Source organism: Nymphaea colorata, chromosome 4 (genome assembly GCF_008831285.2).
Source record: "Nymphaea colorata isolate Beijing-Zhang1983 chromosome 4, ASM883128v2, whole genome shotgun sequence".
NCBI classification, from domain to species: Eukaryota; Viridiplantae; Streptophyta; class Magnoliopsida; order Nymphaeales; family Nymphaeaceae; genus Nymphaea; species Nymphaea colorata.
In genome coordinates this window covers 10,863,849-10,875,548 of record NC_045141.1, presented here as the reverse complement: position 1 = coordinate 10,875,548, position 11,700 = coordinate 10,863,849, and the positions used below count along the sequence as shown (strand labels likewise).

At 38.2% G+C, this 11,700-nt stretch overlaps 1 protein-coding gene across 1 annotated transcript; it reads left to right on the top strand.

Annotated features, from left to right (window-relative positions):
* Positions 1-5,629: 5,629 nt before the first annotated feature.
* Positions 5,630-11,103, top strand: LOC116252874 (transmembrane 9 superfamily member 9-like). The gene is made up of 7 exons (XM_031627482.2): positions 5,630-5,819; positions 8,383-8,547; positions 8,809-8,918; positions 9,010-9,118; positions 9,202-9,314; positions 9,424-9,574; positions 9,665-11,103. Exons 1-7 carry the CDS (start codon positions 5,700-5,702, stop codon positions 10,820-10,822), a joined length of 1,926 nt encoding a protein of 641 aa, XP_031483342.1. The 5' UTR covers positions 5,630-5,699; the 3' UTR covers positions 10,823-11,103.
* The last annotated feature ends 597 nt before the right edge of the window (positions 11,104-11,700 follow it).

The window sequence follows — 11,700 nt, the reverse complement described above, 5'->3', positions numbered from 1 at the left end:
TGCACCTCTTATAAGATGGATTTTTTTTTTTTTTTGGTATTGTCTAGTTTCGATGAGTGGGGGAGAACCCACCACTAGGCGGAGAGCTGAAGCTCCCACCGTACCTCTTGTCTTTATAAGGTACAAAGCATTTTGTGCCTTAGGACATCACCTCCGCTGCGCTTCAATTTGCACACTAATAATCTTCCTTCCTTTTGCAGCACATGAGGTTGACGCGCCGACATTTGAAATGGAGTCTGGCCACCTCTGTCCCCCACCCGCAACTACTGCATCAATCGTTTTGGGGACAGAATAGTTGAAAGGAGAAAATAATGACAATGTATTAATGTTACACATAAATTGACAGATGGCAGGTGGGTTGGACCAGTTCCTGGTTGGCAGTTGGGGGCTTGGCCCACAATGGACTAGGCTTAGATCTGCAATTTGACCCATGTGACGTTATTTACTGCTAGTTGGGATGTCAATATATTCGATTTGAATCGGATATCCGACCGAACCAAACCGAAAAAATTGGATATGGAAAAAAAATTAATATCTGATTAAGAAATTGGATCGGATTCGGATTTAATAAATGACATGCGATCGGATTTGGATATACATAAATATTTGGTTGGATTTGGATCAGATTCATTTTTAGACAAATATCATATATCTAATGCTATTAAATTTTGAAAATTGGCAAAATCTGGTTCAAAATTTGGATTCGGGTTCGGAAATAAATATAAAAATCAGATTCGGATCGCATTCGGATTAGGATTGTAAAATCAGATTTCGGATCCACATATGACTTTGTTGTGAACATGTTTACTTTTTAGATACATGCATTTCTTTACTTTGTGAAGGATGCTGTTTAATTGAACTATTGTATAAAACTTACTTAAAAAGGAAGGATATATCACATGCGGACAAAAGTTAAAATGGAGGAAAGAGGGCTAAATTAAATTTCATATTCATCAAGTTTTTTAGCTGCTCTAACATATCTTTGCTATGAATTTTTTATTCTTTTTGGAGGTTAAAATTGCTATATATTTACAAAATTTCACCAACTTATGTAATGTCTGGCAAATTCTGACATGTCAGGGACTACAAAATTATGTAGGAGTATGCTCCTTTCAGTTTAACCCTTTGGGTTGAGCAGACTCATTCGCTGAATAGATGTTATTGTCAAAGTATGCAAATTCTTGTTTTGGGTCAATTTGCCGATATATTGCTTGGGCAGATATCTCTAAAAATAAAATGAAAAAAGAGTTCTGTTAATTAGTAGTAGCTCTCTGATTATTCATTTGTATATTCTAACATGATTTGTATGAATTATGTTATTAGGCTTTCATTTTTTTTAGTGTGAAACACAAAAAATGTGTCTCATGTATCAAGGACAATTATGACAAGTATGAGAAATTTCTTTTTCTTTTTTAAAAAATACCTTTTCTGATGTGATATCAGCGTCATTTGAATTCGAAATCATGTTACTAAGATCATTTGTAACGTGGGTTCTTGTGTTCGTGTGTAGTAAAAGAGTAATCTGTAAAGCGCTTCCTTTTTTATTGATTCAATTTACGATGATAATTCAATGCCATGGTTTGGATTAAATGAGTAGAACAAAATTGAGAAAAATATTCGACCAAACTTCATCAAATATTTCATGTTATTAGTGTACAATAAACATATGAGCACATATCTCTTCGTGTTTCGGTTGACGCTAGTGGGATCTTCATTATGTGCTTACTCAAAAAATGCCGCAATGGTGTTTAATGTACAAATGAGTTTTAAACATTTTACGCATTAAACACATCCTTTAAAAACATAACTTCTTTTTTCTTCCTTTCTCTAAATTGGCATACAATGGCATCGGAAATACCTACTTGTTAGGCACATAATAAAATTACATTGTCATATTTAGGGTGAGCAGGAAGGTTAATCCCACAGAGAGTGGAAGCCCCCCTCATTCACCTTGCCCTTAGAGTCTAGAGCTGGGTCAGCATCAAGTGAGGAGATATCCACATACTTTAACTTGCACATAGGACCTACTCCTATGGTACACGCACATTGCCCCCTGCAAGTCGAACTATGTATGTGCCACATAATGCGCCCCAAGCTCACCTGTTGAGCTATGCCCTCAGATAGGGGCGAACACGAGCCGTGTCGAGCCCGAGTTTAGTCAGCTCGAGCTCGGCTTGACTAATGAAACCTCAAGCTCGACTCGGCTCAAGCTCGAGAATAGCTCGACGGAAGCAGCTCAAGCTCAACTCAACAATTATGTGTTGAGCTTAAGCTTGACTCAATTAAGAGTCGACACACTCTTTTGAATAGAATTCATATTCATCGTTACGTGTTGAGCTCGAGCTCGACTCGATTAAGGCTCGACAAAATCGTAAAACTCGTTTGAATATATCGACTTGATTAAGACTTGACAAACTCGATTAAGGCTCGAGCTCGACTCGGTAGTTACGTGTTGAGCTCGAACTCATCTCGATTATTTGAACAAGTCGACGCATGAACTTGAGCTCGACTCGTTAAGCAAATGACTCGGCCCGAACTTGTTCATAAGTCGAGCTCGAGTAGCTCGACTCGTTGTTCACCCCTACCCTCGGGGCTATCATATTACAATATAACAAATGTTCTCGATCCAATAAGCAAGTTATGGTTGGCAAATCTAACAGTTTTAACGCAATATTTGACAAATGCAGGTTCTACAAACGTGGTATTTTTTTTTTCAGGCTTATGAGAAAATGGGCCACAAAGAGGAAAATGACATCCAGTTAGATAACTTTCATTGGAGAAATGGGCAGTCAACAAAGGACATAATCGCAGTTATTTGTTTGTTTCACATAAATGCATATTTATATGGGACTAGACTTATGATGTACTTGCTCTTGGAAGCAGCTTCTCTTCTGGCTGGACTACATTGAATTTAATATGAAAATGAGCTGAAAACGAGACCTTATAAACTACAAGGGTATGTTGACCTTCAAAAAATGTGGTGTAAATGAATTTGATAAAAAGCAGGAAAATAAGTTCATTTTTACGCTTGACAGAGAGGCACTGTTTTAGAATTTTTCATGCCTAAAGAGGCACTAGTATATATAAGTAAGCAACATTTGAAGGCAACCGTATGAAAATTAAGAAAAATTGTGAGGCCGGTGAGGTCAACTGCCCTTACCAGCAAATATGTGGCTCTCCTATGCATGCACCCCTTATGTCAATTGGGAATGTCAATATATCCAATTTACATGAGATGTCTAACTCAACTATTTTTAAAACAATTGGATGTAGAAAAACAATAATATCCAATTGAGAAATCAGATCCGATTTGGATTTAAGAAATGACATTCAATTGGATTTCGGTTCAGATTTGGATGTGCATGAATATCTTATTAAATGTAGATTCGGATTCAGATCGAATTTAGTTTTATATAAATATCCTATACCCAATACCCTTATATTTTAAAATTGATTGGATTTGGTTTTAAAATCAGATTTGGATTTGGATTTGAATTCAAATATTAGATTCAGAATGTGGAATCTAATTTGAGATTTGGATATAACTTTTTTTTTTATTTGCATTCAAATATGAATTTGAATCCGAATTTGTGAATATCCAAAAAAAAGTTGATATAGTAAAGAGTACATCTAATTTGAATTCAATCCATTGACATTGCTAGTATCAACGTGGAGGAAATATTGATGCACTAGTTGAGATGTAACACGAGCACCAACCCAGGTACCAATATAGCACTGGAAGGATGCCTTCAGCCCTAGCTTGGACAGTGGGATGTCCTCCTGCTCACCCCAAAAGTTCACTTCACATGTAAAAATTAAAATAAATTGTGATACAGCACTAGTTTATTCCGAACTAAATTTGATTTTGAATGCTGATATATTAATTCTCAGTTTGCACATCGAAACCCGACCTTAGCTTCGACTTTTGAATTGTATTTGAATGAGATGAACCAAAAATGGCAGATTGTATAGAAAACATAGGCGGCTGTCCATATATCTAATTTGAATCGGATATCTAACCAAACCAATCCGAAAAAGATCAATATGAAAAAAAAAAAAATATCAGATTAAGAAATCGGATTGGATTTGGATTTAATAAATGACATTCAATCTTGTTTGGATATATATTCGAATCGGATTCATTTTTCGACAAATATCTTGTATCTAATGGTATTAAATTTTGAAAATTGGCAAAATCCAGTTCAAAATTTGGATTCGGATTCAGATATAAATATAAAAATCAGATTCAGATCGGATTTGGATTTACATTTGGATGTGACTTTTCTTTGTTCGAATTCAAATCCGAATATGTGAATATCTGAAAATACGGATATGATTAAGAATATATCCAATCCAAATCTAATCCATCTACGTCCGTCCGTTACAAGGGAATGTCCAGTAAGATCCTCGGTTCCGCCAGAGCATTGAGGTCTCTCACCACAAGAATGTTTCTTCTTTTATATGTTTTTCTTTTATATATTGATATGAGTCAGGATGCATGAGGGGATTTCAAATTGAAACAGTGGAAGATTGATTCGATGCGCCAACAAATAAGAGATACCACATGTTACACATTTGTTCATTATTTTATAATTTAAAATGCATTTAATTATATTTTATTATTTTCCAAAAATTTAATTGATACTAATATAGTACCTCTTTCGCGATTCACGATGAAATCGGCTGAATCGCCGCTGACTCGCTCATAGTCAAGTTGGCCAATTGAGTTCAGATTTTTTCAAACACTCGGTAACAATATATATATATATATATATGGACGTTATGAAATTTTAGACACTTTTAATCATTGAAATGTATTGAAACAACAATTAATAAATTTCACCCAAATAAAAAATACGGTCAATACAATACAATTTGGTTTTGTATAGACTAGCAAAAATGATTCATCCATGATGTGCCCTTTGTGTTTCGTTAGCAATCCATCCCCCAAGAAAATCTGAATGGTTTTTTATTGAGCAGACGGTTAATAACATACCACTCAAAGAAAATTTAAAAATCTAAAGGCTTTCCTATTTCTCTTGGTTTTGGTGTGCCGTTGAACAAGATGACCATAACCCATCGTTACATAAAGGCTTTCCTATTTTTCTTAGTTTTAGGGTTTCAATTGCGTTGGTAGGACTGTTTAACAAATCGAGCTAACTTGATCTTGACTCGAACTCGCTTGATAAACTTGACTCGAGCTCTTATTTCTCTTGGTTTTGGTGTTTGCCGTTGACTCGAACTCTTCATAAACTTGACTCGAACTCTTATTTCTCTTGGTTGTGGTGTTTGCCATTGAACAAGATGATAATAACCCTCCGTTTTAAGAAGATATAAAGGTGTTCTGATTCATCGCTAGAGCTGTTCAACAAGTCGAACTAACTTAATCTCGACTCAAACTTGCTTGATAAACTCGACTCATCTCCAAGACAAGAAATGAAATTGATCGTATAAACGAGTCGAACTCCCATTAAGTGAGTTCGGCCCTGTTGAGCTCGAAAGAGAGAATTAAGTATAGGAGTCGTTCTAAAGAAAACAAATACGCTGTAGAAAAATGCGTGGTCTCCTCTCCCACTCGTGCGTCCAGACCCGGATCTGGATCTGGCTTTTCTCCCATAAAAGCCCTCTCTCTCCGCCGCGTTCGCCTGCCGTTCGGCTTCTTCACACGTTCCAGGAGCCCTCTGCTTCTGCCTCTCGCCATGGCGACCCGCCGATCCGTCGCTGCGTGCCTGTGGATCTCGGCGATCCTCCTTATCTGCCTCGTCGGCGGAGCCCGTTCCTTCTACCTACCTGGTGTTGCTCCGGAAGATTTTCAAAAGGTTCTGTGTGTTTTCTCCCCCCCCCTCCCACCCCCCCAACACTTCTTTTCATCGTCTGCTCGATGATTCCAAACCTTATAAGGCTGGTTTTTTCGATTCCTGTTCTAGATCTCGTTATTTCTCTCCCTTATTTGATCGATCAAGCGTTGTGGTTAGCAGATCTGGTTCTGCTCGTTTGCGTTTTTGTGAGTTTGTCTGGCTCCAAATGGTTGAAACGGGTTCTTTTTTTCGTTTGTATTTTTCCGGCATATGGTTGGAGAAAATTCCTTGAACGACAGATCTTGTTTTGCGAAAAATGTTATCCAAGCTTTTGGTTTAAGGGTTTACTTCGGTTCTGGAGTGTGCGTCCTGGAGAGCGGACGAATTCTGAGTCCGTTTACGTTTTGTTGCATCGTTCCATGGTATAGCGACCAACAGGTCGATTTACTTGATTTGAGGATCTGAGATGGACTGTGTAACTCGGATATGCCTTAGCTATTAGATCTGCTTGAGATCTAGGTTTCCTAAAATGTACTCGTTTCATGTTTTTTTTTTTTTGGCATAGATTGATGAGCAAGCCCAAGTACTTTGTTTGGGATCGATCGTTAGTCTATTTTTGTTACCTGGCCGTCTGATTTTTTTCAACACTTAAGAGCTTAAATATGCTGTTCAACCCAATTTCTTTTAGGTTTTGGATTTGGTGGAAATGATTCTGGTTTTCGGACTCTACTATTTCTGTCTGTTAGTTTATAGCTGTTGCAAAACCAGAGAACATAAATGAATACGAAAAAGGACAAAGTTGCATCTGCCTTCCAGATATTGTGTCTTAATGTTTTATCTTGCTTGTCCATGCTTGCGTGTGATTCTGTCGTTCTCGTACTTCTTTTCGTAGACATTTATTATAAGGTAAATCTGAGTAGTTTCTCGTTCTCCTTTCTCAGAACTTGTAATTAATTTTCGTCGGTTTAATCTGGAAGTACACATTACTTTTTCGTTCATTGATTTCTTGTAGATCACTGACTTCAGATTTGAAACTCAGGACAATCATTTTTACGGTTAAAGTTGCAGCTAATATATCAGATATGCTTGCCTGGAAAATTTGTAGCTTTTGTGTCTGTAAATATCGAAGTTTAAACACTGACACGCGTGGCTAACTACCATTAAGCGGTACATCTTATTTTTGTGGTGGCTGTAAGTCACGTTGGCAGAGATCTGATCGGAGTGTCACCTGCTGAAAGATCACCTTCTCTTCTGCCGAGCCTGGCTTCCAGATCATGTTTCTCCTTGTTCTTTCTTAACTCTTTGTAGATTTGGATCTGATTTTTCCAGTAAAGCCCCTCAAAATCTCTGAAAAAGGCTATTTGTCCGCCCCTAGCTTTTACTATTGGCAGTACGACTTAATGAACATGGAACTCTGTTGGTAATAACTATTTTGTCTCTCAAAGCACCATTGACTTCTAGTAGCTAGAAAACTGAATGGGCCAAGCCTTATCGACTCGAGCTTGGCTTCAGATGAGGGTTCTTGAGTTTGAGCCTGGGTATCTATGCTCATGCTTAGCCTGGCTGAGTTTAAGCTAAGCATCTGTGTAAAGCAATATTTTTCTTTTTCCTTTTTTTTTTCTGAATTGTGTGCATGAAAGTGACTGCTTTTTTTTTTCTGCAAAATGAACAAAGATGCGACTACATACATCAACATTATCCATTAGCAGTTGATACAGAAAGTTAAAGAAATTGCTCTTGTGCACGTAGGCGAGCTTAATCAAGCTCGATTGTGCTCAAGACAAGTTCCTTAATCCCAAACCATTTAATAGTTCAGTTCGGCCTATAGTTTTGGGCTTGACTCATTTAACGTACATGCTGAGAAGTTGTGCTTCGGCTAGTCTGCCTGTATTTCAAGCTGATACAATTGATAATAATGTTTTGTTACTAACTTGGCACCATTTTTAACATGTAAACAGTAAACAAACATGATATTGTGGAGCTTCCACTTTCCTGTTCCTCTCTCTCTCTCTCTCTGTGTGTGTGTGTGTGTGTGTGTGTGCTGTTTCTTAGGATGATACTATTATATAAGATTCTCTAGGTGATGCATGTGTGTGACTGCATTTATATGTGTTTCAAGTTTCAACTGCTTTCCTGAGATATTCCCAAGATAAAATGAAACACTGAAACTATTCTTAAATTTTGATAAAGAGATCCTTAATGAGTTAAAGAAATTTAAAGTAGCATTTGGTGGAACATGAACTTATCACCACTGGCTTAGGAAGGAAGAAAAGAGAGAAAAGAAATGAAAAGGATAAACCTGTTAATTTTGTGGTTTCTGATTTTTTCACATTATGGCTGACTAAGTAGAACCTATTATGAGGATAACTGGCTTATCGTAAGGTTCAAAACTTTTTAGCTGAACCTTTTTTACTTGCACTAACGTGGATGTTCTTAGTTTTGCAATTATAATTTGGTTCTTTAGCATTTGGTAGTGTGGTCGCTTGATCCAAGCTAGGAGGAGGAGTAATATGCAAGTTTATATTCTGGGTCTTGCTGGAGACATTTCTGTTAGTATAACATGATAGGCATGTTGTATTTTCAGGGAAGTGAGCTGAAGGTGAAAGTAAACAAGCTGACATCTACACAAACTCAGCTTCCTTATTCCTATTATTCTCTTCCTTACTGTGCACCAGAGAAGATTGTTGACAACACTGAAAATCTGGGTGAAGTTCTTCGTGGTGATAGAATTGAGAACTCCATTTATGTGGTGAGCTATTTGCCTCCATCTGTTTCTATTTTTCCTATTAGTAGTATGTAAAATATGCAAACTGAGACACATTAGCCTTGTTGTCACATGCACATGGTGGTATTGGGATACCGAAAAAGGGGTGGAAACTGGTTCAATGTCATAATATTTGATTTTGGGGTCTTTTCCTCAATCAGAAACTATGGTCATTTGTCGTTCAATCTTTATAGTTTTTCCAGATTATTGTTTTGTTGTGTAATTGGTTGTGATGTTTATGTGCAGTTTAATATGAGAGAACCACAAAGATGCAAGGTAGCTTGCAGGAAAGTACTGAATGCAAAGGATGCAAAACAGTTCAAGGAAAAAATAGACGATGGATACCGAGTGAACATGTAAGTTTCTTTTCTTTGAATTTTTGAAGTTTTTCTAGGTGCAAGCAATTATGGGGCTAAACTGCATATGCTGCCAATTGCCATAATACAGGATTCTCGACAATCTTCCCTTGGTGTTTCCTCTCAAAAGGCAAGATCAAGAATCCACCACCATATATCAACATGGTTTCCAAGTAGGGTTCAGAGGCCATTATGAAGGAGTAAGTACACTACTTTCTATAAAGATGTGTTCTCCTTGTGGTCTACTTGATATTGGAAAGTGAAGTGTGGCTTATTCATGTAGACTACTGAAGAAAGGCACTTTATCCACAATCACCTTCGTTTTACTGTCAAGTTCCACAAGGATATGAGTGCAGATACTGCAAGAATAGTTGGTTTTGAGGTCAAGCCAGCAAGGTCAGTAAAATCGAGGAGATTAAACACTTAAAACCATTCCTGTTTTTAATTTCTGATTGCATCAGATGTTTGACTTGGACTTATTTCTTGATGTTATTGACTCGTACAGTGTTAAGCATGAGTATGAAGGTGAATGGAGTGAACATGCTACCTTGACAACATGCAACCCCCATGCACAACGGTTTGTGACAGAGAATGATCCTCCTCAAGAAGTGGAAGACAACAAGGAAATTATATTTACATATGATGTCGATTTTGAGGTAGTGATCTGATGCTTGATAAGTAATAGTGAAGGTCCTTCTCACGGTGGATAATTTCTATAACTTTCCTTCGTGCATTGATTTTTGCAGGAGAGTCCAATTAAGTGGGCCTCTAGGTGGGACACATACCTCCTGATGACTGATGATCAAATTCACTGGTTTTCTATAGTGAACTCTTTAATGATTGTTCTCTTCCTTTCTGGAATGGTTGCAATGATAATGCTCCGAACGTTGTATCGTGATATTTCCAAGTATAACCAGCTAGAGACACAGGAAGAAGCTCAGGAGGAAACTGGGTGGAAGTTGGTGCATGGGGATGTCTTCAGGCCACCGAACAACTCAGACCTGTTGTGCGTGTATGCTGGAACCGGAGTACAGTTCTTTGGAATGATACTTGTAACGATGATCTTTGCCATGCTTGGATTCCTCTCTCCATCCAACAGAGGTGGTCTGATGACTGCAATGCTTCTGCTTTGGGCTTTCATGGGATTATTCGCAGGCTACTCTTCTGCCCGTATGTACAAGATGTTCAAAGGAACAGAATGGAAGAAAATCACCCTTAAGACTGCATTTATGTTTCCTGGAGTTGTCTTCATCATTTTCTTCATCTTAAATGCCCTCATCTGGGGAGAGAAGTCTTCTGGTGCTGTCCCCTTTGGGACCATGTTTGCTTTGGTCTTCCTCTGGTTTGGTATCTCTGTGCCCCTTGTGTTTGTTGGGAGCTATATAGGATTCAAGAAACCTGTCATTGAGGACCCTGTGAAAACAAACAAGATTCCAAGGCAGATTCCTGAACAGGCATGGTATATGAATCCCCTATTTTCGATCTTGATTGGAGGCATTCTCCCATTCGGAGCTGTTTTCATTGAGCTATTTTTCATCCTCACTTCTATTTGGCTCCACCAGTTCTATTACATCTTCGGCTTCCTTTTCATTGTTTTTCTCATACTCATCGTCACCTGTGCGGAGATCACTATCGTCCTTTGCTATTTCCAACTATGTAGCGAGGACTACCTATGGTGGTGGAGATCTTACTTGACTTCTGGATCTTCAGCTCTATACCTCTTCCTATATGCCACTTTCTACTTCTTCACGAAGCTTGAGATCACAAAGCCAGTGTCGGGGGTACTGTATTTCGGGCACATGCTGATTGTGTCGTATGCCTTCTTCGTACTGACAGGCACCATTGGTTTCTATGCTTGCTTCTGGTTCACAAGGCTCATATATTCATCTGTGAAGATCGACTGATTTGCATCGGGGTTGCAGTCTCTCCTTTGAGGAGCAGCAGCAGGCAGCCAGGCACCTTGATTCTGGTGATTACGCTTCCACGGCAAGTAAAGCATCTGTCATGTCATGGGTTGTAAGTTTTGATCTCATTTTTATGCAGCTTGCCGTTGGGTTTATAGGATGTACGAATTTCCTTTTACGGAGCCCTTTCAGTGGTGGCCCCAACGAAGGATTATTTTTTTTTTCTCCTTTTAATTGTTATTGTAGCGATTGTTTTGAGAATGAAATTATTTCTACGGTTAGCTGGTAGGATGTTATTCTTTTGTTTTGCACAATGAACTTTTGAGGTCTTCTCGGTCGAGCTGTCCAAGAAAGAAATGGCACAGCTGAAGATGATCTACGCGGTCGCTTGTGTTTCATTCTCTGTCAGATACACGAGACTTCAGTATAATACATTTAAAATGTATGAGACATTTAGTGACTTGCGCGAGGTGGATTTTGTTCATGGGGTTCAATGGGGACTTCAAAATGGACAATTTTTTGCTTTATTGTTATAAGTATGGTCGGTGTTCACTTAATTGGAAGTCACTGACCTTGCTTGTGTCAATAGAATGGGGTTTAATGTGCTTGGGTAAGTTCGACTAAGATGATTAACGGGGTCCTGCTGGTGTAATCTAAGAATATAATATTGGAGCTGAAAACCTCTAAACCTCTGCATGGCCTCTCAAATATATAGCTTGATGCAATTGCAATGTATCAGGCTGCATGTATGAGAGACGGAACCATCTAAGGTGGCTAGAAAATTGTGTGTGTGCATTTGGTTCCTAAGCCACCAAGCTACCATGCGGCTACTACTCCCAGTTATCTCTTTATTGTCTAAGGCTAATAAGGTAGGTTTT

What these genes read in the sequence shown, in the direction of transcription:
- LOC116252874 (XM_031627482.2), top strand. Translation starts at nt 5,700, where the DNA reads ATGGCGACCCGCCGATCCGTCGCTGCGTGCCTGTGGATCTCGGCGATC. An exon ending in GATGGATACCGAGTGAACAT is followed by an intron (nt 8,919 to 9,009) that starts GTAAGTTTCTTT and finishes GCCATAATACAG; the next exon opens with GATTCTCGACAATCTTCCCT. An exon ending in TTTGAGGTCAAGCCAGCAAG is followed by an intron (nt 9,315 to 9,423) that starts GTCAGTAAAATC and finishes TGACTCGTACAG; the next exon opens with TGTTAAGCATGAGTATGAAG.